The sequence below is a fragment of the Hyperolius riggenbachi genome, chromosome 10, assembly GCF_040937935.1.
Source record: "Hyperolius riggenbachi isolate aHypRig1 chromosome 10, aHypRig1.pri, whole genome shotgun sequence".
NCBI lineage: Eukaryota > Metazoa > Chordata > Amphibia > Anura > Hyperoliidae > Hyperolius > Hyperolius riggenbachi.
In genome coordinates this window covers 210,696,617-210,724,555 of record NC_090655.1, presented here as the reverse complement: position 1 = coordinate 210,724,555, position 27,939 = coordinate 210,696,617, and the positions used below count along the sequence as shown (strand labels likewise).

Genomic DNA, 27,939 nt, shown 5'->3' with positions numbered 1-27,939 from the left:
ATTCTCAATCCCTTTTATTATAGCTTTAACATGGTGTGCCAGTTGTGACTTTGCTATTGTGACGCTGAATATAGCCTTTCCTTCTTGAAACAGAAGGTATTTGTGATAATTCATCTTTAAGTGGGGAATTGTGGTGTCCCATGGTGCATCACTCCCAAATATGCAAATCATCTCGTTATGCCCCTGAAAGCCAGGCATACATCCAGAACTTCTGGTGGATTGATGTGGGTCTGTAAAATTTATAAGCAATAGCCTCCCAATATACCAGAGGTCCTGGGTGTGTGTGCATGGCTTTCAGGGCTTAAAGAGATGATTTGCATATTTAGAAGTGATGCATCATGGGAAACCACAGTTGCTCACGTAAAGCTGAATTATCACAAATACCTTCTATTTTAGGAAAGCAGTTACTGTATATCTAGCGTTGTTTTTTTAGTAAGAGGGCTTTTCGGTCTCTTTTAGCCCTTTATACTTTCCTAGTGTTTCTGGGTCACCATGAGCTGTGTGGGTACTCTGTGGAATTGTGACATGATACAATTTCCAAGCAAAGCTGAGAACTCTCCACATTTTGTAGTGATAAACCTGGAATGGACATGAAATGAAAGGAAACCTGTAGTAAGGGAGCTATGAAGGCAATGAATACTGTTCCCTTTACAAAAAATGCTACTTTCCTAACTGTGTTGAGGATCTTCTGCCCCTAATACTTTCTAGGCCAGATTTACTATGGTATCTCCAGAATGTATAATCCTTAGGAAACCTCAGAGTGGGATAAAGTGCAGGTGCTTGTATGTGTTAGTGGGATACACCACTACCAAGTGTGCTAAATAGTTATATTCACACATGGTTGCTAAAGGCCAGGGCCGGTTTAAGCAACAATGGGGCCCCAGGGCAAAATAAACCTAGGGGGCCCCCCAACAGATACCCCGGAAACAAAAATCGGCATTAAGAGACTTTTTTTGCAGCTGGAATAGTCAGGGTGTGAAGCCACAATCGGACGGAGCTCCACATTCTGGCTACCCCAGTCTGCATGGGGGACAAGAGGTTAAAAAGTTTCAGAAAGGGGGACCCCACATAATTAAAAAAAAAAAAATTCCCACACTGAACATAAAAAAAAATTGGGAAAATAGGAAAAAATGCCAGGGTTCTTCATACAGCCACATTGCGGATGTATAGCGATCCCTGGCCAAAGCGCTGTGGCTGCGTATGGACCCCCTGGAAACCCCGTCAGGAAATTCATTGCTCTTTCTTTTGATGCATGTAAAATTACACTACCGTTAGGTTTGCTACTAAAAGTTACATTTACCGCATTTAAAAGTATACTTTTTTCCTTCAAAAGTTTAAAATCGATTTTCTCAAAAACTATATGGTCTTTTTGAAAAATAGTTTTTTCCTCTTATTTCCAATGATCTCCTTTAACATATCCTGCAAATTTAGGGTTTCTAGCATTTAAGGTGGATTTGCTATTAATTGTTAAAGTCAGCGGGTTTTTAAATGCGTATTTTTTTTCCTTTAAAACTTTAAAATTTTCTCAAAAACTATAAGGTCTTTTTGAAAACTGTTTTTTCCTCTTGTAGCCACTGGGGGCCCCTACAAGCTCTGGGGCCCTGGGGCAATTGCCCCCCTTGCCTCTATGGTAGCGCCGGCCCTGCTAAAGGCAACTGTATATTAAGCGTGTGGGGTAGCTTGCCAGTCATCCACTAAATTAATTCAATGCTAAGTCAAGCCCAAATATTAGCATGGCAGCCAGGTAACTGGTTTTTCAAAGGGGAATAAAGATGGCAGCCTCCATATTCTTTTCACTACAATATTATTTTAACTGGGATTTTTGATCACTCCACCACACAGAATCATCCATAGCGTTACAGTTTAATGCCAACTGACACAATTTTGTGGAGTCACTATTAGTATGGCAAGGCTAAAATGCAAAAGCCTGTTTCAAGCAGAAACTATTCTCATTAGATCCTGCTATTTCTATCCACAATCCCCTACACTAATATGTTGTCTAGAGTCTGACCCCGGACAGTGTCTGCACGGCCTATGAATGGAGTAGGTTAGAGCAGTGTTTCTCAACATTTTTATTGGTGTGTACCCCTTTTAAAACCCTGTACTCACCAAGTACCCCTTAGCATAGTAAACATTATCACAAGTACCCCTTGACAAATATAAGTTTAATCGTAGTACATGATAATTGGGTCTAAACAATTTCCAAGCATTTACTATTGCTTTTAATTAGCTAAAATACTAATTTGGTATTGTTTTAAATAATATTTAGCATTTTCTAAAACTCTAAATGTGTTATTCTTGGTTGAGTATGTCAAGCCCGAGTACCCCCTGGAACCATCAGAAGTACCCCCTGGGGTACGCGTACCACACGTTGAGAACCTAGGGGTTAGAGAACCTCATTGGATTTAGCTGGGATTTTAGCTCTGGCTATAAGTTTGTCAGCTGACCAACTGCTGTTTGCATAATTCTTCTACTGACCAGGGCTGGTCAGAAACGGTCAGGACAATGGGGCAATTGCGCCCTTTGCCTCAATGGCAGCACCAGCCCTGCTTCTGACAAGTCAACACAAGTCCTCAGTCCTTCACATATCTTAGTTAAAATCATCTTGACTGTCAAAGTCTGGCAGTTACAAGCAGTGTGTCGTGCCCAGTGAAAGACGCCTGTACCAATCAGATCCCACACAGCGGCCGTTCACGTTGGGTGCTTCCTATGCCTTCTGTGTTGCTTCCCTAAGGGCTTATGCAGAGCATGGATCTGATCTCTACAGGAGAATCTGGAGGACCCTGAAGTGAAAACAGGCACAGGTGCAACAGGTGAGGAGTCATCATAGTGGACACAAGAGAGAAGTAAGCAGACTAGCAGAGGAATGTGCCAATAGAGACTGATTCACTACCAGCTACCCTTGGCCTGAATGTTCCCTTAGGAGGACGGCCCCGCCGATCAATCTTATCTACACTGTGAGTCTTTTCATGGCAGGTAAGCTCCCCTTTCTGTACAAAGCATTTCCCACATACGAGACATGAAAACGGCTTGTGGCCAACATGCCTCGCTTGATGTCTCCGGAGAAGACATTTTTGAGGATAAGATTTCCCACACTCAGAACACGTGTATGGCTTCTCTGGAAAATGAGTTTCCTCATGGGAAAAAAGTTCCGCTTTGTCATGAAAACTTCTGCTGCACTTAAAACAAGAGATCACTCTTCCTGCTCCACAAGGAAGTGCTGTGACACCTTCTGCTTCTCTACCTAGAGAGATAACAGGATGCTTCTCTGTCGCATACTTTGTGTATTGTCCATCTGCAAAACAAAATAGATACACTAGTCCTTAAAGGAAAACTTAAAAGACACTTGAAGTGAGAGGAATGTGTAGGCAGCCATATTTATTTCCTTTTAAACAATGCACATTGCCTGGCTGTCCTGCTGATCATCTGCCTCTAATACCCTTAGCCATAGACCCTAAACAAGCATGCAGATGTTTCTGAGTGACGTTTTACTGCTAATAGTGCCGCTTTGCATGCACATTGTATGCAAAATCATATGCGGCTCGGGGAAATGAAGTACAATTGATTGTCCCAGTTTCAGGATCTCATTAACCACCTCTAGTCAGGGGCGTAGCAATAGGGGGTGCAGAGGTAGCGACTGCATCGGGGCCCTTGGGCCAGAGGGGCCCTCCCTCAACTACAGTATTAGCTCTCTATTGGTCCTGTGCTCATAATAATCACTTCTATAGATACTTTGAATAGTAGTAATCATTAACAAACTGTTCCCCATCCCCTTCTTGCACCTCTGACACTGTAGTTGCCATTGGCAGATTTTGGTGCGCCGTATCAATTGTTATGTATAGAGTGCTTGGGGGGCCCCATTGTAAAACTTGCATCGGGGCCCACAGCTCTTTAGTTACGCCACTGCCTCTAGTCTGGATGGAAATGAGACATGGGGGGGGGGGGGGGGGGGGGAGGGGATGGGGCGTTGTTTGCAGTTTATCACTTTACCTTACTACTATTACCTAGTAAAAATAATTCAATAGGCTGTGATATAATGAAGGACAATATGAAAGATCAACTTTCTTATCTTCCCTGTGTTCAATCCAAAGTTAAGTGTAATCAGAATCCCCAGTCAATAACTGTACTATTGGAAGCAGCCATCTTGCATAATAATGTAATAAGGTTCAATCTGTTAGCACAACCGCTATTTCCCCCAATGTACAGATTTCTATATATTTCTGCTACAAAAGTGCCTTATCTGCTACAGCAACAACTTCTTAGCAGCCTGGGGATCAGTGTGGCACGCTTGTAAGGCTGGTACAGGAGGATAAAGTATTAACCCTTTCAGACGTTCAGTTCTCTAATTGGAGCAATCTATTGGAGCAAGAGGGGCATTTTGATGGTTATTCCACTTTAAAAATGATTGAAAATGTATGCACCAGTTAAAAAGAACATGGGGTTTATTACTCACCACTGCCAATCTCTATTGGGATGTCCTCTGACTTTAGTGGCTCATCACCCATCACATGTCTCACTTCCACTTCTTCTTTAACTTGATAAACATCCTAGTTCATGTAAAAGAACACAATCCCATCAACAGGAAGTTGCATCGTGTGTATACGGCATTAGGGCTATAAAAGTTGCTTAAAGAGAATCTGTACTGTAAAATTCTTACAATAAAAAGCATACCATTCTATTCATTATGTTCTCCTGGGCCCCTATGTGCTGTTTCTGCCACTTCCTGCTGCAATCCTGGCTTGTAATTGCCATTTTTTTGCAGTGTTTACAAACAAAAGACATAGCAAGTGATAGGCTCAGTGTGTGAGTCATACAAAGTGTGCAGGAGGCCTGGAGAGGGTGTGTATAGCTTCTATCCAATCACAAGCAGCACAGCACATTCCAGCCTGACTGCCTGAGCCTGGCAGACCCAACAGAGGAGAGAAGATTAGATCATATAACAGAGATAACACACCCACTGTGCAACTAAGAAAGGCTGAAGTAAGACAGAGCACATTAGAACAGCTATAAGAACTTATAGGATAGAAGAAATAAGGCTCAAAATTTTGTTACAGAGTCTCTTTAAATACCAGGAGATTTAGCCATGCACCCAGACCATTCTGCAGAGTTTTCCATAATACATTTAGGCATACCTGTGGAATCTGTGCACAGATTTCGAGATCTTCCTGGGCAGAATCCTGGAGATTATTAAGACTGGGGACTCTCTCTACCATATTTTTGTTACTCAATCCATCTGTGTGAAAATGAATTATAGTCATTAAAGGATACCCACATACACAAGTCTGTGTTCTAAAACCCCTATGCATTCAGGTAAAGAAATGTTCAGTTCACTCCATAATAAAGTAACTTGACTGAATGTACATGATTGTGCCTACAATGAAGAGGTGGTGGGTGGAGGCAAAGACCCACCCACAGGTCCCAGCACTTCTTGTCGCAGGGAAACAAAATAATTCAAACAAGGACTGAGGATGAGTCTATTTCATATCTATAACTGTCTCGGGTGTAATATCTTAAAGAGAACCTGAAGTGAAAATAAAAAGTCAAAATAACCATACACAGGTCATACTTACCTCCTGTCTAGTCTACTCCTCAATCTCTTTCTCCTCTCCTGCATCTCATTTGTCCACTGTGATCAGTGTCATTGTCCATCCTCCATTTTAAAAATGGCCATTACCCCATAACAGCTTCCTGGTCAGCACACTGCTAAACTGTAATATCGCCCACTTGAACCATAGGAAAACATGGACATTACCTTGCACATTCAGTTGTAACTGACAGCTGCGGATATATAACTGACAGCAACTGGTATATTTCAGTTCTGACAAAATATTGTCAGAACTGGATGGGGTCACTGTAAGAAGAAAATGGTGAGCCTCTGAGAGGAACTGATGGTGAGGTTAGTATGTAATATTCATTTGCAGCTACATCAAGTGTTTATTTAAAATACTTTTACTCACTTCAGGTTCCCTTTAAAGTTGCTTCAGCAGATGTAAGCCCATTGAATGGTAACAAAATTTTGGACGTAAAAATGTACCTACTGTATCAATAAAACACTGTAACAAAAACAATGCTATAAAAAAATGACCTGCATGTTTTAGTCTGCAGACTGATATGATTTTACAGATACGCCATGTAACTTTTAATATGCTTCGTTGCAACCATAGCAAACAGAGGGTAGAACTGTAATAAAGTTGGAAGAAAACCCTACATTATTTTTAGTTGCCCTAAAGAGACATACTATTTGGCCTACACTTAAAAGCATAGCCAAAACCAAGAGACGTTCTAAAATTTGGGGAGAGATGGCAGCGAGTATCGGTGAGAGAATGGTGGAAGAGGAGGTATCGAGCCTCAGTGAGAGAATGATGTGAGAGGAGGTAGTAAGTATCAGTGAGAGAGTGATGAAAGATGAGGCAGAGAGAATCAGTGAGAGAATGATGGGAGAGGAGGTATCGAGCCTCAGTGAGAGAATGATGTGAGAGGAGGTAGTGAGTATCTGTGAGAGAACGATGGAAGAGTAGGCAGAGCGAATCAGTGAAAGAATGATGGGAGAGGAGGTAGTGAGTATCAGTGAAAGAATGATGGAAGAGAAGGCAGAGAGAATCAGTGAGAGATTGATGGGAGAGGAGGTAGTGAGTATCTGTGAGAGAGTGATGATAGAGGAGGCAGCGTGTATCAGTGAGAGAACAATGGAAGAAAAGACAGAGAAAATCAGTGAAAGAATGATGGGAGAGGAGGTAGTGAGTATCAGTGAGAGAATGATGGAAGAGGAGGCAAAGAGAATCAGTGTGAGAGTGATGATACAGGAGGCAGTGAGTATCAGTGAGAGAACGATGGAAGAGTAGGCAGAGAGAATCAGTGTGAAAATGATGGGAGAGGAAATAGTGAGTATCAATGAGAGAACGGTAAGAGAGGAGGCAGCAAGTATCAGTGAGAGAATGGTGAGAGACGAGGAAGCGGGGATCGGTGAGATAATGATGGGAGACGAGGCAGGAGTATAATTGAGAGAGCAATGGGAGAGGAGAAAGCTTGGATCAGTAAGAAAATGATGGGAGACAAGGCAGCGATACCAGAGAGAGAACAATGGGAGAGGAGGCAGCGAGTAACAGTAACAGTACAATGGGAGAGGAGCCAGTGAGTATCAGTGAGAGAGTGACGATAGAAGAGGAGGCAGAGAGAATTAGTGAAGGAATGATGGGCGAGGAGGTAGTGAGTATCTGTGACAGAGTGATGGGAGAGTAAGCAGCGTGTATCAGTGAGAGAATGGTGATAGAGAAAGTGGTGAATATAAGTGAGATAATGGTGGGAGAGGAAGCAGGAAGAATCAGTGAGATAATGGTTGGAGAGGAGGCAGCAAGTATCAGTGAGAGAGCAATGGCAGAGGAGGAACATATGATCAGTGAAAAAATGATGGGAGACGAGGCAGTGCAGTGGCGTAGCAATAGGGGTTGCAGAGGTAGCGACCGCATCAGGGCCCTTGGGTCAGAAGGGCCCCAAGGGGTCCTCTCTCAAGCACAATATTAGCTCTCTATTGGCCCTGTGTTGGAAATAATCACTTCTACAGATGCTTTACATAGTAGTAATCATTAACAAGCTGTTTCCCATCCACTACTTGCACCTCTGACACTATTATTGTCCTGTGCAGGTTTTGGTGCACCGTATTAATTGTTATGTATAGAGTGCTTGGGGGGCCCCATGTAAAACTTGCACCGGGGCCCATAGCTCCCTAACTACGCCACTGAGGCAGTGAGTAATAGAGAGATAACAATGCGGGAGGAGGCAGCAAGTAACAGAGGATAATGGGAGATGAGCTAGTGAGTATCAGTGAGAGAGTGATGATAGCGGAGGCAGGGAGTATCTGTGAAAGAAAAAAAAAAGGAGAGGATGCAGCAAGAATCAGTGAGAGAACAAAGGGAGAGGAGGCAGTGACTATCAGTGAGAGAACGATAAGAGAGGAGGCAGTGAGTATCAGTGAGAGAATGATGAGAGATGAGGCAGTGAGTATCAGTGAGAGAACGATGAGAGAGGAGGCAGTGAGTATCAGTGAGAGAACAAAGGGAGAGGAAGCAGTGAGTATCAGTGAGAGAACGATGAGAGAGGAGGCAGTGAGTATCAGTGAGAGAATGATGAGAGAGGAGGCAGTGAGTATCAGTGGGAGAACGATGAGAGAGGAGGCAGTGAGTATGAGTGGGAGAACGATGAGAGAGGAGGCAGTGAGTATCAGTGAGAGAACGATGAGAGAGGAGGCAGTGAGTATCAGTGAGAGAACGATGAGAGAGGAGGCAGTGAGTATCAGTGAGAGAACGATGAGAGAGGAGGCAGTGAGTATCAGTGAGAGAACAAAGGGAGAGGAGGCAGAGAGCATCAGTGGGAGAACGATAAGAGAGGAGGCAGCAAGTATCAGTGAGAGAACGATGAGAGGAGGCAGTGAGTATCAGTGAGAGAACGATGAGAGAGGAGGCAGTGAGTATCAGTGAGAGAACGATGAGAGAGGAGGCAGTGAGTATCAGTGAGAGAACGATGAGAGAGGAGGCAGTGAGTATCAGTGAGAGAACAAAGGGAGAGGAGGCAGAGAGCATCAGTGGGAGAACGATAAGAGAGGAGGCAGCAAGTATCAGTGAGAGAACGATGAGAGAGGAGGCAGTGAGTATCAGTGAGAGAACGATGAAAGAGGAGGCAGTGAGTATCAGTGGGAGAACGATGAGAGAGGAGGCAGTGAGTATCAGTGGGAGAACGATGAGAGAGGAGGCAGTGAGTATCAGTGAGAGAAAGATGAGAGAGGAGGCAGTGAGTATCAGTGGGAGAACGATGAGAGAGGAGGCAGTGAGTATCAGTGAGAGAACAAAGGGAGGGGAGGCAGTGAGTATCAGTGAGAGAATGATGAGAGAGGAGGCAGTGAGTATCAGTGAGAGAATGATGAGAGAGGAGGCAGCGAGTATCAGTGAGAGAACGATGAGAGAGGAGGCAGTGAGTATCAGTGAGAGAACAAAGGGATAGGAGGCAGAGAGTATCAGTGAGAGAACGATGAGAGAGGAGGCAGCGAGTATCAGTGAGAGAACGATGAGAGAGGAGGCAGTGAGTATCAGTGAGAGAACGATGAGAGAGGAGGCAGCGAGTATCAGTGAGAGAATGATGAGAGATGAGGCAGTGAGTATCAGTGAGAGAACGATGAGAGAGGAGGCAGTGAGTATCAGTGAGAGAACAAAGGGAGAGGAAGCAGTGAGTATCAGTGAGAGAACGATGAGAGAGGAGGCAGTGAGTATCAGTGAGAGAATGATGAGAGAGGAGGCAGTGAGTATCAGTGGGAGAACGATGAGAGAGGAGGCAGTGAGTATGAGTGGGAGAACGATGAGAGAGGAGGCAGTGAGTATCAGTGAGAGAACAAAGGGAGGGGAGGCAGTGAGTATCAGTGAGAGAACAAAGGGAGAGGAGGCAGAGAGCATCAGTGGGAGAACGATAAGAGAGGAGGCAGCAAGTATCAGTGAGAGAACGATGAGAGAGGAGGCAGTGAGCATCAGTGAGAGAACGATGAGAGAGGAGGCAGTGAGTATCAGTGGGAGAACGATGAGAGAGGAGGCAGTGAGTATCAGTGGGAGAACGATGAGAGAGGAGGCAGTGAGTATCAGTGAGAGAAAGATGAGAGAGGAGGCAGTGAGTATCAGTGGGAGAACGATGAGAGAGGAGGCAGTGAGTATCAGTGAGAGAACAAAGGGAGGGGAGGCAGTGAGTATCAGTGAGAGAATGATGAGAGAGGAGGCAGTGAGTATCAGTGAGAGAATGATGAGAGAGGAGGCAGCGAGTATCAGTGAGAGAACGATGAGAGAGGAGGCAGTGAGTATCAGTGAGAGAACAAAGGGAGAGGAGGCAGAGAGTATCAGTGAGAGAACGATGAGAGAGGAGGCAGCGAGTATCAGTGAGAGAACGATGAGAGAGGAGGCAGTGAGTATCAGTGAGAGAACGATGAGAGAGGAGGCAGCGAGTATCAGTGAGAGAATGATGAGAGATGAGGCAGTGAGTATCAGTGAGAGAACGATGAGAGAGGAGGCAGTGAGTATCAGTGAGAGAACAAAGGGAGAGGAAGCAGTGAGTATCAGTGAGAGAACGATGAGAGAGGAGGCAGTGAGTATCAGTGAGAGAATGATGAGAGAGGAGGCAGTGAGTATCAGTGGGAGAACGATGAGAGAGGAGGCAGTGAGTATGAGTGGGAGAACGATGAGAGAGGAGGCAGTGAGTATCAGTGAGAGAACGATGAGAGAGGAGGCAGTGAGTATCAGTGAGAGAACGATGAGAGAGGAGGCAGTGAGTATCAGTGAGAGAACAAAGGGAGAGGAGGCAGAGAGCATCAGTGGGAGAACGATAAGAGAGGAGGCAGCAAGTATCAGTGAGAGAACGATGAGAGGAGGCAGTGAGTATCAGTGAGAGAACGATGAGAGAGGAGGCAGTGAGTATCAGTGAGAGAACGATGAGAGAGGAGGCAGTGAGTATCAGTGAGAGAACGATGAGAGAGGAGGCAGTGAGTATCAGTGAGAGAACAAAGGGAGAGGAGGCAGAGAGTATCAGTGAGAGAACGATGAGAGAGGAGGCAGTGAGTATCAGTGGGAGAACGATGAGAGAGGAGGCAGTGAGTATCAGTGGGAGAACGATAAGAGAGGAGGCAGTGAGTATCAGTGGGAGAACGATGAGAGAGGAGGCAGTGAGTATCAGTGAGAGAACGATGAGAGAGGAGGCAGTGAGTATCAGTGAGAGAACGATGAGAGAGGAGGCAGTGAGTATCAGTGAGAGAACGATGAGAGAGGAGGGAGTGAGTATCAGTGGGAGAACGATGAGAGAGGAGGCAGTGAGTATCAGTGAGAGAACAAAGGGAGAGGAGGCAGAGAGTATCAGTGAGAGAACGATAAGAGAGGAGGCAGCAAGTATCAGTGAGAGAACAATGAGAGAGGAGGCAGTGAGTATCAGTGAGAGAACAAAGGGAGAGGAGGCAGAGAGTATCAGTGAGAGAACGATGAGAGAGGAGGCAGTGAGTATCAGTGAGAGAACGACGAGAGAGGAGGCAGTGAGTATCAGTGAGAGAACAAAGGGAGAGGAGGCAGTGAGTATCAGTGGGGGAACGATGAGAAAGGAGGCAGCGAGTAACAGTGAGATAGCAATGGCAGAGGATGAAGCGAGGATCAGTGAGATAATGATGGGAGACGAGGCAGGAGAATGGTGAGATAGGAGCCAGCAAGTATCAGTATCAGAGAATTGTAGGAGAGGATGCAGTGAGTATCAGTGAGAGAACGATCAGAGAGGAGGCAGTGAGTATCAGTGAGAGAACAAAGGGAGAGGAGGCAGAAAGTATCAGTGGGAGAACGATAAGAGAGGAGGCAGCAAGTATCAGTGAGAGAACGATGAGAGAGGAGGCAGTGAGTATCAGTGAGAGAACGATGAGAGAGGAGGCAGTGAGTATCAGTGGGAGAACGATGAGAGAGGAGGCAGTGAGTATCAGTGGGAGAACGATGAGAGAGGAGGCAGTGAGTTTCAGTGAGAGAACGATGAGAGAGGAGGCAGTGAGTATCAGTGGGAGAATGATGAGAGAGGAGGCAGTGAGTATCAGTGAGAGAACGATGAGAGAGGAGGCAGTGAGTATCAGTGGGAGAACGATGAGAGAGGAGGCAGTGAGTATCAGTGAGAGAACAAAGGGAGAGGAGGCAGAGAGTATCAGTGAGAGAACGATGAGAGAGGAGGCAATGAGTATCAGTGAGAGAACGATAAGAGAGGAGGCAGCGAGTATCAGTGAGAGAACAAAGGGAGAGGAGGCAGCGAGTATCAGTGAGAGAACGATGAGAGAGGAGGCAGTGAGTATCAGTGAGAGAACGATGAGAGAGGAGGCAGCGAGTATCAATGAGAGAATGATGAGAGAGGAGGCAGTGAGTATCAGTGAGAGAACAAAGGGAGAGGAGGCAGAGAGTATCAGTGAGAGAACGATGAGAGAGGAGGCAGTGAGTATCAGTGAGAGAACGACGAGAGAGGAGGCAATGAGTATCAGTGAGAGAACAAAGGGAGAGGAGGCAGAGAGTATCAGTGAGAGAACAATGAGAGAGGAGGCAGTGAGTATCAGTGAGAGAACGACGAGAGAGGAGGCAGTGAGTATCAGTGAGAGAACGACGAGAGAGGAGGCAGTGAGTATCAGTGAGAGAACAAAGGGAAAGGAGGCAGTGAGTATCAGTGGGGGAACGATGAGAAAGGAGGCAGCGAGTAACAGTGAGAGAGCAATGGCAGAGCAGGAAGCGAGGATCAGTGAGATAATGATGGGAGACGAGGCAGGAGAATGGTGAGATAGGAGCCAGCAAGTATCAGTATCAGAGAATTGTAGGAGAGGAGGCAGTGAGTGTCAGTAAAGAATGGTGGGAGAGAAAGCAGTGAGTGTCAGTGAGAGAGGAAGCAGCGTGTACCTGTGAGAGTAGAAGAGGAGGCAAATAAGGTGTCAGTGAAAAGAAGAAGAAGAAAAAGAAGACATCAAGTCTCAGTGGCATCAATGACATAGAAGAGTAAGTTTGTTAACTTGGGTTATCACACAGCAGGGAAAATACCAAGTCAAACAACCACAGTAACGTGTATGCTGATTGACACAGCCGAATTCACTGATCAATGTGACCCTATTAGTTGGGATGAGAAGACTCAATGGGTAATTTATTGATAAAGTATGAAAACACCTCCTGTGAGAAAACGCAGGAGAAATTACATATGTAAAGGCCCTTGATTCGTTCCTGGGTTTAGTAAGTATAGCTAACCTGAGTTGATCTCTGGAGCAATTTCCTCTTCTTTAATCCTCAAATACCTTTCTTCATCCTTCTCAGCTTTGACATCTTTGCAAGTTCCTCTGGTATCTGTGAATAAAGGTAAGAATGATGCCCCCTGTACTGAGGAAAACACAATGGCCCTGATGCGGTAAACTCCGGTAAAGGTTACTCTTTCTAGTGCTAGGAGGGCGTCCGGTCGTTTACACATTAGTGACATATGTGTTACCAGGATATTGCGTGCCTTGTTATAGTAACACGTGTCGGTGTTACTGCGGTCATGCACGAGATCCTAATGGGTTAATGGCTGGTGCTCCCCCTGCACTAGTTACAGCAAAATTGTCATGCGCTCCCTGCACATGGCAACTTTACCTGAATCTAATGTATCAGGCCCAATGGGGGAGGCTCCTAACTCCCCCAAAGGTCACATACTGTCTCCCCATTAGTCAGGGCCGGTTTAAGCAACAATGGGGCCCCAGGGCAAAAAAAACCTGGGGGGCCCCCCAACAGATACCCCAGAACAAAAATCGGCATTAGGGGACCTTTTTTGCAGCTGGTATAGTCAGGGTGTGAACCCCCAATCGGTCGAAGCTCCACATTCTGGCTACCCCAGCCTGCATGGGGGACAAGGGGTTAAAAAGTTTCAGGAGGGGGGACCCCACATAATTTTTAAAAAACAAATTCCCACACTCTAAACATAAAAAAAAATTGGGAAAATAGGAAAATAGGAAAAATGCCAGGGATCTTCATACAGCCATATTGCGGCTGTATTGCAATCCCTGACCAAAGCGCTGCGGCTGCATATGGACCCCCTGGAAACCCCTCCAGGAAATTCATTGCTCTTCTTTTGACACATGTAAAATTACACTACCGTTAGGTTTGCTACTAAAAGTTTACCTCTTATTCCCAATGATCTCCTTAACATATCCTGCAAATTTAGGGTTTCTAGCATTTAAGGTGGGTTTGCTATTAACCATTAAAGACGGCGGGTTTTCAAATGTGTATTTTTTTCCCTTTGAAAAACTTTAAAATCGATTTTCTCAAAAACTATAAGGTCGTTTTGAAAAAAAAAAAAAAAAAAAATGTTCCTCTTGTAGCCACTGGGGGCCCCTACAAGCTCCAGGGGCCTGGGGCAATTGCCCCCTTTGCCTCTATGGTAACGCCGGCCCTGCCATTACTTCTAATAGGGGCTGATGGCTCCTGACTCCCCCACTGGGCACATACTGTCTCCCCATTACTTCTAATAGGGGCTGATGTCTCCTGACTACCCCACTGGGCATATACTGTCTCCATATTTCTGTTAATAGGAGCTGAGGTCTCCTGACTCCCCCGCTGGGTACATACCGTCTCCCCATTACTTTCTACTGGCAGAGGAGGAGGTAATGAAGAGATTGTATTGACAGAACAAAGAGAATGTTACTCGTTCCTGTATTCACCATTAATTCCTCACCTATCCTGACTTCTATTGGAATTTCCTCTTTTTCAGCGTTCATAAGTCCCGCCTCTTCCTTCATGTTGACATTATTTTGAGTCAGCCTGGCGTCTGTGAATAAAGATGAGAATTAAGCCTTATGTACTAAGAAATTCAAAATCTTCCAACATATTTCTTTTGTGAGGTTCATTCAATGTGTACAGCAGTGACCACTGGCTTGGTCCTGTTGGAACAATGTTTAAAGCAGTCAATTCAGAGCCTGAACTTTAGAATTTTTTTTCCATTATCATCTCTTTTACTAATCAGTTTTCAAAAGCTTACTCTGTTATATAACTTGAGTCACTATCAAGAGCAAAACTGAGCAAATTACCACAGCCATTGGGGCTGCAGTGCTCTAATGTCCAGTAACTACCGTATATCTTCGAATATAAGTCGACCTTGTGTACAAGTCAACTCCAATATTTGACCCTTTTAACCTCCCTGGCGGTTTATTTATTTTGCCAGGGAGGCTGCAATGTGGTTTTTTTTTAATTAAAAAAAAAAAATATTTCATGCAGCCAACTGAAAGTTGGCTGCATGAAAGCCCACTAGAGGGCGCTCCGGAAGCGTACTGTCGATCGCCTCCGGCAATCGAAAGTAACAAGATAGGCCGCAATGAGCGGCCTATCTTGTTTCGCTTTCCTCGTCGCCATGGCGACGAGCGGAGTGACGTCATGGACGTCAGTCGACGTCCTGACGTCAGAGCCGCCCGATCCAGCCCCTAGCGCCGGCCGGAACTGATTGTTCCGGCTGCGCTGGGCTCGGGCGGCTGGGGGGACCCTCTTTCGCCGCTGATCGGGCAGCACATGCGGCTGGCAAAGTGCCAGCTGCGTGTGCTGCTTTTTTCAGAACCGAAATCGGCCCAGCAGGGCCTGAGCGGCGACCTCCGGCGGCATACCCCGAGCTCAGCTCGGGATTACCGCCAAGGAGGTTAAGCTGGAATTTTTTATTGACTCAAATATAAGTCTACTCAGCAAAGTTAATGGCTGCATTTGGGGACCAGGAGGGGTTAATGACTACACTGCATACAGTATTGCATCCATTAACTCCACTAACCCCTGCTGTCCCTTAAAAGCAGCCGATAACTCCTCCAGACCCCCCAAGTGCAGCAATTATTCACCCCCCTCCCCCTGCAGCCCAGTATTTTTCCCCTACCAATTTCCTTGATAATTGTTGTGGCCAGGACTTTCAGACCTGTGTTTTCTTGGCATTTAACTTATCAAGAAAGTGTCACTTACCACTGGGTAAATTGCTGCAAATGGAAATGTCACAAATAAAACACACATTACACAGTGCTGCTCGTGACACGTGTATAAGTCAACCCTTATACTTTTATTTAGTGAGTTAGACCTAAATTTCTAGACTTATAGTCAAGCATATACAGTGCTACGCAATCTTCCCGACAATTTTCCCGACAACCCTTAGAGCGACGAGCGATCATTTCCATAATTTCATGATGTGTGTACAGGTGCGCGATCATGCGAACGTCGTTTAGCGTCACGCGGTGATAACGACTGTCACGACGGATCGGATCTTTGAGATCCCTGATGACTCCATGCAAAGTACCGCGATCGCTTGACTTCCCATTTGCGCGCATCGTGTGATGCCGCTAGTAACCGCTGGGCGGAAGATGAATCGAGGAACACTCGTCATGAGGGGGAGCATTTTCTGCCTTCGGGGGGTAAATATTCAGCTTAAGAGAACTGAGGCTATGACTGAGCTACAGAGCTCCATCATACAATCTTAATGCCAGGTTCAGTAGATTTTTACTAGTGCTGCTGTTCTAATACACAGGGCCGGAAGCCTAAGGTGGGCACCTGTAAATGAAAGAGGGGTTGCTACTTATGGAAGATACGGTTAAAAATGGGGAGCAACACATGAAAAAGGGAAACCCCAAGAGAGCTGTTAATGAAAGAGGGGCTACAGTACATGGATGAAACGCATGGAAGAGAGACTGCACTTGGAATGGGAGGCACTGGTGTACATAAAAGCAGGGCCACAACATACTTGGTCTAGCCTAGGGGCACAAAAAGTATGAGTCCAGCCTTGCTAATATAAGCTTTCTGCACAGGAAAACTGAGGACCAATGTGTTTTCCCCATGCAGATAAAAACACTTAGACTTAAAGAGACTCTGAAGCGTGAATAAATCTCGCTTCAGAGCTCATAGTTAGCAGGGGCACGTGTGCCCCTGCTAAACCGCCGCATACACGCCGCTAAACGGGGGTCCCTTCACCCCTAAACCAGCCACTGCGACACTTGGTCGCAGGCTTGGTCGCTCCTGGAGGCAGGGCTAACGGCTGCAGCCCTGCCTCCATTCGCGTCTATCAGCCGTGCATCGCCGCCTCTCCCCCGCCCCTCTCAGTGAAGGAAGACTGAGAGGGGCGGGGGAGAGGCGGAGATACGCGCTGACAGACGCGCGTGGGGCAGGGCTGCGGCGGTTAGCCCTGCCTCACCAGGAAGCGCTCCCCCGCTGCACGGAGGGGGATTTGGGGGTCAAGGGACCCCCATTAAGCCGCGGGATAGCGGCGGTTTAGCAGGGGCACACGTGCCCCTGCTATATATGAGGTCTGAAGCGAGATTTATTCTCGCTTCAGACTCTCTTTAAGGGAACTGAAGAGAGAGGTATATGAAGGCTGATGTTTATTTTCTTTTAAGCAATACCAGTTGCCTGGCAGCCCTGCTGATCCTCTTCCTCTAATACTATTAGCCATAGCCCCTGAACAAGCATGCAGCAGATCAGGAGTTTCAGACTTCAAAGTCAGATCTGACAAGACTAGCTGCATGCTTGTTTCTGGTGTTATTCAGATACTACTGCAGAGAAATAGACCAGCAGGGCTGCCAGGCAACTGGTATTGATTAAAAGGAAATAAACATGGCAGTCTCCATATACCTCTCTTCAGTTCCCCTTTAAAGGAAACGTCAGGCAATCTATGCTACCCCTAGATCTACTTACCCAGGGCTTCCTCCAGCCCCTTGCAGTCGACAAGTCCCTCCCTGTTCCCAGTACATACATACACACACAGCCTTATTATTTTACTACATGAGAGCACATGCTATATGGAGGAACAACAATGACATGTTGAACATAAGATATAGTATCAATGTAACTTTGGCAAAACATTCAGAATGTCACTGTTTGATACTGTTATTACGGGATCTTATGAGACGACAAGCTCTCGGTGAGGCAGTGACAGTCAGACATCAGTCTCCACTCCATTCAGTGCCGGTTTTCTACTTTTCAACACCCTAGGCCAGCTATCACCAGGCGCCGCCCCCCCCCCCCAGCTATCACCAGGCGCCGCCCCCCCCCCCCCCCCCTGCAGAAGAGGCCAGTGCTATATAAAAACATAATAATAATATGGTAGGGCATTAGACTATGGTAGGGATTAGATTGTGAGCTCCTCTGAGGTCAGTGACATGACTATGTACTCTGTAAAGTGCTGCAGAAGATGTCAGTACTATATAAATACATAGTAATAATATTATATTGGTAGGACATTAGATTATGACTATGGTAGGATCAGAGTGTGAGCTCCTCTGAGGACAGTCAGTGACATGACTACATACTCTGTAAAGTGCTGCATAAGATGTCAGTACTATATAAATACATAATAATAATAATAATAATATTATGGTAGGACATTAGACTATGACTATGGTAGGATCAGAGTGTGAGCTCCTCTGAGGACAGTCAGTGACATGACTATGTACGCTGTAAAGTGCTGCAGAAGATGTCAGTACTATATAAATACATAATAATAATATGGTAGGACATTAGATTGTGACTATGGTAGGATCAGAGTGTGAGCTCCTCTGAGGACAGTCAGTGACATGACTACGTACTCTGTAAAGTGCTGCAGAAGATGTTAGTGTTATTAATTAAATACATTGGAAGACATTTACAGATAGTGCCAACAGAGCATGAAACTGAGAATGGGTAGAGAAAGCAACATAGCAAGGGTTGGTAGGCAGTATGAGACAGGACAAGTGGGCATAAAGATGAGAGGAATGGTGGGAAAACCAGCCTAGAGGGAGAGGAGAGAGTGGGCAATGCAATAATACAACTATTATGTCAGCTGTTGTTAGTACAAGTATATGCCAGCTGTAGATGATAGACCAAAACCATTCTGCCTTTACAGTCCCCCACCAATATCACACACAGTATACAGTATACAGTATATATATATATATATATATATATATATATATATATATATATATATATATATATATATATATATATATATATATATATATATATATATATATATATATATATATATATATATATATATGGTACTTATCCGTTAGCCGGGCGCATCCTCTAGGTGGCGACAAAACTCCACCAGAGTTACATCTTTCCCTACTATCCATGTCGGCCTGGAGGGGGAATAGTAATTAGCGCCACCTGCCGGATGCGCCCGGCTAACGGATAAGTACCATATATATATATATATATATATATATATATATATATATATATATATATATATATATATATATATATATATATATATATATATATATATATTTATTTATTTGTTGTTTATTTATTTGTTGTATTTATAAAGCGCCAACATATTACGCAGCGCTGGACATTAATTTAGGTTACAGACAATATTTAGGGGTGACAAACAGCAAAATGACAATACAGGAATACAAGAAAACCAGATCACACAGCACAGTATGAGTACAAGGTAATGCTTAGTCAGTCACTGGATGGGAGCATGGAGTTAGGCAAGTTAGGTTCACTCAAATGCATAGCATGGGTGCACAGTAATAGAGGTGCATGATCAGGTAGGACACAAAAGGAGTGAGGACCCTGCCCAAAGGCTTACAATCTAGAGGGAGAGGTAGGGACACGAGAGGTAGGGGACCAGAGTTCGGCTGTGGGTTTAGAGCAATTGTGAGGGGTGGTAGGCAAGAGTGAAAAGGTGAGTTTTGAGGGCCTTCTTGAAGGTGTTGAAGGAGGGGGCTGCCCTAATGGGTGGAGGTAGGGAGTTCCATAGTGTCGGAGCGGCTCTTGAGAAGTCTTGGAGGCGTGCATGGGACTGGGTGATGCAGGGAACGGTCAGGCGAAGTTCATTGGAGGAGCGGAGTGAGCGGCTTGGTGTGTATCTCTGAGTAAGATCAGAAATGTAGGTTGGACAGGTTTTGTGGATGGATTTGTAGGTCAGACACAATATCTTGAATCTGATTCTGGACTGGATAGGAAGCCAGTGGAGGGATTCACGGAGGGGAGCCGCCCTGGTGGAGCGATGGGAGGAGTGGATAATTCTGGCAGCCGCATTCATGATGGACTGCAGTGGGGCTATTCGGGTCTTAGGGAGTCCAGACAGAAGGGCATTGCAGTAGTCGAGGCGGGAAATTATGAGGGCATGGATGAGGAGTTTGGTGGTGGCAGGGGTCAGGAAAGGGCGAATCTTACAGATGTTACGAAGGTGGAAGTTGCAGGACTTTGTGAGGTTTTGGATGTGGGGAGTGAAGGAGAGTGCGGAGTCCAGGGTGACACCCAGACAGCGGGCTTGAGAGGTAGGGTGAATAGTAGTGTGGTTAACAGTGACCTGCACATCTGGGAGGTCCAGGGATGACCGGGGTGGGAAGATCATAAATTCCGTTTTGTCTAGATTTAGTTTTAGGAACCTAGCGGACATCCAGGAGGAGATGGCAGATAGGCAGGAGGAGACCTTGTCCATGGTAGTGGTGGATATGTCAGGGGTGTGGAGATAGATTTGGGTGTCATCTGCATACAGATGATAGTTAAAACCCATGGAGGAGATAACCTTGCCAATGGAGGATGTGTATAGGGAGAACAGTAGGGGGCCAAGGACCGAGCCTTGGGGGACTCCCACTGAGAGGTATATATATATATATATATATATATACACATATATATATATACACACAGCACACACTGAACAGGGAAACAATGCCTGCAGCCCCAGTGTTTCCACTTCTCTCCCCAAACATTGCCTTGACCAGTGTGAGAAAGTTTAGACAGCAGCACTGCAGGACAAGCAGGCATAGGATCTGTAGAGCTGAGCAGCAGCCTGGACTTCCTGACGCTGCCTGCAGAGTCTGTGCTGCACAACCTGAGGACTCGGAGGAGAGCCTGCAGCATGATTCCAAAGTGTAAAAAATGCTTGTGGTGATAAATGCAGAGTTGCTCACACTCTGGTCTCCATTTGCATCCCAGCCTCTATTCTCCCTCACCCTGTGCAATGCTGGCTGTGCTGCTGACTCTCACCTCTCCGTGCAGGCACTATTTCATTCCTCCTCCAGCAGATCTGCTCGGCTCTATACAGCTCCATACTACCACAATGCCAAGGGGGAGGGGCGGAGAGACAAGCAGACCTGTTGGAGGAGGAAGGAAGTAGAGCGTGCACGGAGAGGTAAATATGAATGAAGAAGCCCCTGCAAACAATAGAAAAGCCTCCCCGGCCTCTGTGGAAATGTAGGCTAGACATCATTACCTCCCTGCTCGCACAGTTTGCTGGACTCACACCCTGTCCGTCCTGCAGAAATAGGCTGGAGCTAGGGAAAGTGCAGAGGCTCCACCACGATCGCTCCCTACTCCCAGTGCCCCGCAGGTATCTTTCATCCCCCACCGCCAAACAAGTGAGTCATGTGCCACCCGACTCAGGCTGCCAGCTGCTTATTTGCAAACAATGCAGGGCAGTGGAGGACAGATCTGGTCTGGCTGCAGGAGGAGGTGCAGAGGAGGCTTCAGCTGGCGGCTGGGCGCTTTGATTTTCTTTACGCCCGACTCTCCTGTCTGCACTGCACGCACGTTCCTGCCCCTCAGCCGCCCCAAACACTGCTGAAATTCTGGCGCCCTAGGCCAATGCCTAGGTTGGCTTGCCAGAAATCCGGGCCTGACTCCATTGCCTTGTAAAACTATTCAGAGGCCATAAAGTCATTAGCCTTGTTGATAAGAATCTATGGATCCTTTTGCTGAAAAGGGAAAGTCTGCAAACAAAGGAGTCACATTTTGAAAAAAAGTTGTAAAGTCTTTGTCAAGTCTTTAGAACTTTGCAGCAGTGAGAGACGGATGTTTTTTACGAACCCTAGGGAGCAGGGACAGTGTACAAATTCCAAAGTGTGTGTGAGTCCTTATCTGTGTGGTGGACACAGTCAATATAACAATGGTATGACAGCAGAATAAGTTTTTTTTTTCCTCCATGCCCTTAGCTGTCAGTCTCTCAAACTTTTCCCCCCACGAGCCCCCTGTGGCGTCTGGGCCCCCCATGCAGAGGCATCCCTTGCAGGGTCTATTGTTACGCCCCTGAGTTTGGAGGAGGTTTGTAGGTTCATGGAGGGCGAAGTCTAAGGTGCCAGGGCATCTGTGCCTATAGGCTCCTGTGAGGTAAATGTGGGCCTGGGCATGGGGGATTCAGGGAAGAGGCAGTGTAGACTGAAGTGCCCAGGACGGCAGCTCTGTCAGCTCGGAAACCGCAATTGCACATGACTCACAAAGCTAAGGGCCTGATGGTATGTATGGGGAAGGTGGTAGGACACAAATTCTAATGTTAGGAGGGGTTGTGGGAGGAAATAGTTCCAAGAAAATAATTGAACATACTGCTTTTTCTTGCAGAAAGGAACAGAGAAAAGATACTTTAACCTTTATGATTCTTCAATCCATTTGATTTTTTTTAATTGAATGATCTGAGTTTATAATAATCTATGTAAGTTGGAAACACCTCCTCTATATACCTCCAAAGCCTGCCAGGATGAGGTCATATGTGTGGATAACTCATTCAATCCATATATATATATATATATACAGTGCTGCATACCACTCATACACCTCTGTGAAATAATAATTAAGACAACGTTGTTACCTACTCCTCCTCACTGGTCTGCAGTCTCCTCCAACTATTGGAAAGTTCTGACTTTCTGGACCCTGACAGTACATTCATTCCACATATGCGTCTCACTAGAGCCATCAGGAAGCAGCCAGATATAACGACGTGGAACGCACAGCAAAACAAATTACCGGAAGTGCCTACTGTGTTTGCGCAGACGCATTCTCCGATTCATCTTCCGCTTATATTTGTCAGCATTCTTTCGCAGCGCGGCTACTGTAGTTCAGCTTTGCGCGTCCACGCGCTCCAGCTACTAGTGATGGGAATTCCGGCTCTTCTCGGAGAATCGGCTCCCATTAAAGAGCCGGCTCTTACGGCTCTCAATCGGCTCTTCATTAAATATCACTGGACACCACTCAGAATCGGAGTAAAAGCCCCGCCCCCGTCTCCATGACAACTCCAGACTGCTTCGCTGACTGCCCCAATCCCTCCAGCTACTGCTCTGCTCTGCCCCATACACTCCTACAAGCTGCAACTACAGGACTACATCTCCCAGCATGCCTCAGCGCCCTTTATTACACAGCAAATCAGAGCTGTGTGGGGCGGCTGAGGCATCGGCTCTTTAAAAACTGAGAACCGGCTCTTGTCCTTCACAGCAAAGAGCCGGCTCTTAGAGCCGGCTCGTTCGCGAACGACCCATCACTACCAGCTACTTCCTGTTGCTAATCAGATGCGCGTATGGTGGGTACAGCACCAACTCGGGCAAATCATTCCAATCCGATGAGCTATGGCAGTTTTCTTCTAGTATGAGCTTCGTACTTTGCTTGTTCACATTATTGAAGCGTGAAACCCTTATCAAAATGGGTGATTGGTTATACAATAAGGAATAATGAAGAGAAAAGAGAGCAGCTCAAAAACGGCACCAAACCAAAGAATTTGTAGAAAAATATAAAGCCATACTTTAGCAATTCAAAGTCAATATAAAGACAATTAAAAAGCCCACCAGCAGGTGGAGTCTGGGTTATTATTATTATTTATTGTATTTATAAAGCGCCAACATAGTATGCAGCGCTGGGACAATCATAAATGCCAACAATATAGTATCAAAAAACGTGACAATGGTTGCATGAGCAATTATAATATAATATTAGGAACATCCAGGTAAAAACTTATAAAGCATGTGAAAATTATTCTATTAGTAAAGAATCCAGACTCCACCTGCGGGAGGAAATTTTACTTGAACGTTTAATTGTCTTTGAATTGCAGACAATCTCAATCAGGTGCACAGCGTAACAGTGTGTGATAATCGGAACGACGGGAATGTCCAGTGTCCACCGCTGTGTCCGCACACCTCTTCCACATTCCCACCCCATATGGTTACCAGCGTACTGCACAAGGGGCGCTTGTGTGAAATAACACACGCCCCTGTGTGCAGTGCCCTGGCAACAACGTGGTGCGCAAATCTGGAAAAGGTGTGTGGACACCGGACAGGTAAAGTATTTATGCAGGGGCATCAGGGAGTACATCTATATTTGGGGGGATGCGATCAGGGGTTTCCGCATCACATCCGTCGTTAGCGATTATCGCATGCCGTTTACGCCCTGCACCTGATGTAAAATGTCGATGATGGCGACCCACCGACTGCGCGGGCTCTCGGTCCACGTCATCCGGCGCATACTGCGCCTGCGCACAACTGCAGTATGCACCAGATAACATGAACTGCGCAGAAGAGCCGACCCCGCTGGCAGGTCGCCATCATTGCGGGCGGCTAGCGGGGACATCGAGGACTACCGGAGCAGCGGCGAGGGACTGAGACTGCTGATCGGGGCTGGAAGAAGCCTCTGCTGAGTACAAATTAGATTTTTTTAATTTGCATCGGAAGTCCTTTAACCAGTTGTCATAGTAAAACCATGAATCTCCATGGAGGTCCCAGGGACAGGAGGTGAGCAGAAATAACTTCAATGGAGTGATCCAATCACACAAAGTTTGATAAAGGCATTTACTTCACTATATTAAAAGGGCACCTGTAGTGAGAGATATGTGGAGGCTGCCATATTTATTTCCTTTTAAGCAATACCAGTTGCCTGGCTATCCTGCTGTTCCTCTCCCTCGAATACCTTTAGCCATAGACCCTGAACAAGCATGCAGCAGATCAGGTGTTTCTGACATTATTGTCAGACCTGACAAGGATTAGCTGCATGCTTGTTTCTGGTGTTATTCAGAAACTACTGTTGCCAAATAAATCAGCAGGGCTGCCAGGCAACAGGTATTATTTAAAAGGAAATGTACTGCATATGGCAGCCTTCATATTCTTCTTACTTCAGTTGCCCTTTAAGGAGAAGAAGAAATGGATTGGCGGTATTAGGATACATGGTGCCATTCCCAGTATGAGGCTCTGATCATTACTGCCGTACACTCTACTACCATTACAGTGACCAGCCAGAATTATCCTAAAGTAAGCAGTGCAAGCACTGAATATTGAATCAAGAATCGGGACCACATTTTAAGCACAATTAATTATAAGTACACTTAGGGATAGGGCCCACTAGAAATCGGTAATCGCAATTGCTAAGCGATTTTGTGGCACTTTTCACCAATTTTTTTCAAAGCAATTTCTGGAGTTTTTAATGCAATTTTGAATTTAATTCAAGTGATTTCTATAGCGATTTGCAATTTCCATTAGCGGGTTTAGCCCAATTGGTCTATAAAAATGCATTTTCGTTGCTATGGAGCTGAAAGGAAATGTGATTTAAATTGAATGGTTGGTAGCCACATAAACTTGTGATTGCCTGAAGTACAGTACAAACAGAAGATTCTAAACGGCCAGTGTCTCAGCATTCTGTTTGGCCATTTCTGCAGAATGAGGCCCTATTCTGGCCAACTGTCACCTTGATGTCTGTTGATTCTGTCAGTGGATGCACACTATGCTTTCCTCTCTCCATCACAAACAGGAAACAGTATGGAAACAGGTTTTTGCAAGGGTTTTTGGGTACAGCAAAATCTCTTTGTACGGCATTTAAAAATTGATTTTGCTTTGATCCTATACTTTGTACAGAAGCACAATCACTCCAAAAAAAAAAAAAAAATGCTGCTGCATGATTGCAATCTCGGGTAAATTAGAATCACTGCTATTGACTTGCATTGACCTAGTGCTTTCGCAAGCGCCGACAGTTCACCGGAGATCACAAAACTCTGCGAAAACTCTTCTAGTGAGCCCCAGCCCTTATACAGTAGAATATTGTTATAGTGAACTCCGATATAGTAAACCTCTAGCTATAGTAAACTCAGTTCCCAGCTCCTAACCATGCAGCTGTGTAAATATACAATGAGCAATCCTGATATAGTAAACTTCTGATATAGTAAAATACTTGGTCAGGTGCCTTGGAGTTTACTATAAAGGGATTCTACTGTACAGGTAGTCCCCGACTTACGAACGACCCGCCGATACAAACGGCATGGATTCGGTGTTTCCATGGGAACAAGTAAAAAAAAAATTCAAATTGGACTTGTAGTTTTTGAGAAAATCGATTTTAAAAATTCAAAGAAAAAATGGCTTTTAAAATTTGTATAAGCAGGTACAGAGGGCAAATGTGACACAGAGGGGGACACTGGAGGCACAGGGGACAGAGAATGCACAGTGTACCGACTTAAGAACAGATTCAGGTTAAGAACGAACCTACAGTCCCTATCTCGTTCGTTAACTGGGGACTACCTGTATTTTAAAGTAAATCCGAGGTGAAACCTGGAAGAAAGAACAGATACTTACCTAGGTAAAGGGGTGTCTCCAGATCCTCCAGAGGCTTCCCATGTCCTCCTCCCCCTACCACCGATGCCTGGAACCCTCTGGAACAAGGGTCAGAAACCTTTTTGCCTGAGAGCCATAAGCACCACATATTTTAAAGTGTAATCCCATGAGAGCCATACAATATGCTTCAAACTGGCACAGTGCACATGCGCAGCAGAGGGCAGTCCCTGTTGCCATGGTGATGTGTATACAGTTGATCTGCCAGGCAGCGGAAGTGTCAGACACGTCTTCGGCCTCTCTTGGGTTTCAGCAACATCAGCAATTTCCCCAAGAGGCAGACAGGAGAAATACCGACTTAGGGCTGGTGCACACCGGGCGGCTTTTTGGGCGTTTTCAGATCCGCTTGCGGCTGCGGATCTGCTTGGTCAATGTATCTCAATGGGGTGGTGCACACCAGAGCGGGAGGCGTTTTGCGGAAACGAAAAATGCCTGGGTGAGGCATTTTTTGGATTTCGGATGCGTTTCTGCCTCAATGTTAAGTATAGGAAAAACGCAAACCGCTCTGAAAAACGGCACTTCAGAGCGGTTTTGCAGGCGTTTTTGTTACAGAAGCTGTTCAGTAACAGCTTTACTGTAACAATATATGAAATCTACTATACTGAAAACCGCAGCAGCAATCCGCAAAACGCTAGCAAAACGCCATAGAAAAATTTAAAAAAGCGTTTCAAAATCTGCTAGCGTTTTGCGGATCTGCTTGCGGTTTTTGGTGTGCACCAGCCCTTACAGCTTGTACAATTAGCTAGCTGACTTGGGGGTTGATTCACTTTGTAGGACGAGATCCCTGCACTTTGGCCCAATAGGCTGCCTGTCAAGTGACAGGTAGCCTATTAGGACAATCAAAGTGCAGGGATCTCGTCCTACAAAGTCACTGGACCTAACAGTGTCCAGATTGGGACAATTGGAGCAGCTGTTAGTTGTGGGGGGAGCGTGAGTAAGTTAGTAGTGCATGCTACAGCAGTAGCGTGCCTACTCTGAAAATTGTACTTGCTCTGCCACACTAAGCTGCGCTGCTTGAGCAGTGTAGCTTAGTGAATCAACCCCTACTGATTTGTCTGTGAGCAAGATGTAGTCATCAAAAGAGCCACATCTGGCTCCCGAGCCATAGGTTCCCTACCCCTGCACTACGTCATCACCTATGAGAGAAAAAAAAAATGTTCTTTCAGCATTTCCAGACATGTGGAAGTTTTCTCTGAATCAGGTAGTCATAGCTTTATAAAGGATGACATTTCACAGTATGCAAAAGTTCCAATTAATGAATTATAGCAGCGCAGCTTAATGTGAAGGAGGGGCCGCTATGCACGCCTTACAAAGCAGCACGCGTTGCTATGTAAGGAGCGTGCCTTCCTTAGTTACACGTGTTGCTTACATAGCAAAGCGCGTAACTTTAAATACGGGTGGTTCTTGTGAAGTATCGTGACCGTGATACTTCACTAGTGCCTGCTAATATGTTAATTACCATTGTTACTTAATAATATATGTATAGTAAATATGTTAATTAACATAGTAGCAGCTGCTAGTGAAGTATCACGGTCGCAATACTTCACAGGAACTTGCTCTGCCACACTAAGCTAGGGTCCAGATTCCAGTCACATGCTAATTAACAAGTCACTGGCCAGGAAGGGGTAGAAAAAGGGGTAATAAAATAATTATAAAATGATATTGAGTATTTTCTTACTTGCTGGTGGTTGCATTGTATCTTATGGACAAGGAGTGAAAATATCACCAAGGAGAAAAAGTTAATTGCATATGGGCCAATGGGCCTGATTCAGTGCAGCTTAATGTGAAGGGCGTTCGCTTTGCCTGCCTTACATAGCAGCACTTGCTGCCATGTAAGGAGCGTGCCTTCATTAGTTACAGGCTTTGCTTACGTAGCAACGCGCATAACTTTAACTGCGGGCAGTCCTGTGAAGTATCGATACTACGATATACAATACTTCAATCGGGAGCCGCTACTAAGGCAGGCAGAGCGGGCGCTCCTTCACAACAAGCTGTGCAGCTTAGCAGTGCAGCTTGATGAATCAGGCTTAGTTAGTTCATTTACACTTTATAGCTCCAGACCTGGGAAAACTAGAGGTAAAATTATT

General features: G+C 45.6%; 2 protein-coding genes across 5 annotated transcripts in view; both read right to left on the bottom strand.

The window, feature by feature from the left end:
* LOC137536782 (zinc finger protein 850-like) overlaps positions 1 to 27,939 on the bottom strand; it is a 182,663-nt gene that overhangs the window by 56,405 nt on the left and 98,319 nt on the right. The window contains exon 16 of the mRNA XM_068258985.1: positions 25,303 to 25,317. Within this exon, the coding sequence (XP_068115086.1) occupies positions 25,303 to 25,317 (15 nt within the window). The remainder of the gene's footprint in view (positions 1 to 25,302; positions 25,318 to 27,939) is intronic.
* Positions 317 to 22,342, bottom strand: LOC137534375 (zinc finger protein 394-like). 4 transcript variants are annotated; one of them, XM_068255858.1, is made up of 6 exons: positions 22,242 to 22,342; positions 14,224 to 14,316; positions 12,768 to 12,863; positions 5,133 to 5,233; positions 4,454 to 4,547; positions 317 to 3,295 (listed from the first exon to the last, which is right to left on the bottom strand). In XM_068255858.1, exons 2-6 carry the CDS (start codon positions 14,285 to 14,287, stop codon positions 2,856 to 2,858), a joined length of 795 nt encoding a protein of 264 aa, XP_068111959.1. In that variant the 5' UTR covers positions 14,288 to 14,316; positions 22,242 to 22,342; the 3' UTR covers positions 317 to 2,855. The 4 variants fall into 4 exon arrangements, with proteins under 4 accessions (XP_068111959.1, XP_068111956.1, XP_068111958.1 ...); XM_068255855.1 differs by lacking the exon at positions 22,242 to 22,342 and adding an exon at positions 22,091 to 22,235; XM_068255857.1 differs by lacking the exon at positions 22,242 to 22,342 and adding an exon at positions 22,087 to 22,176.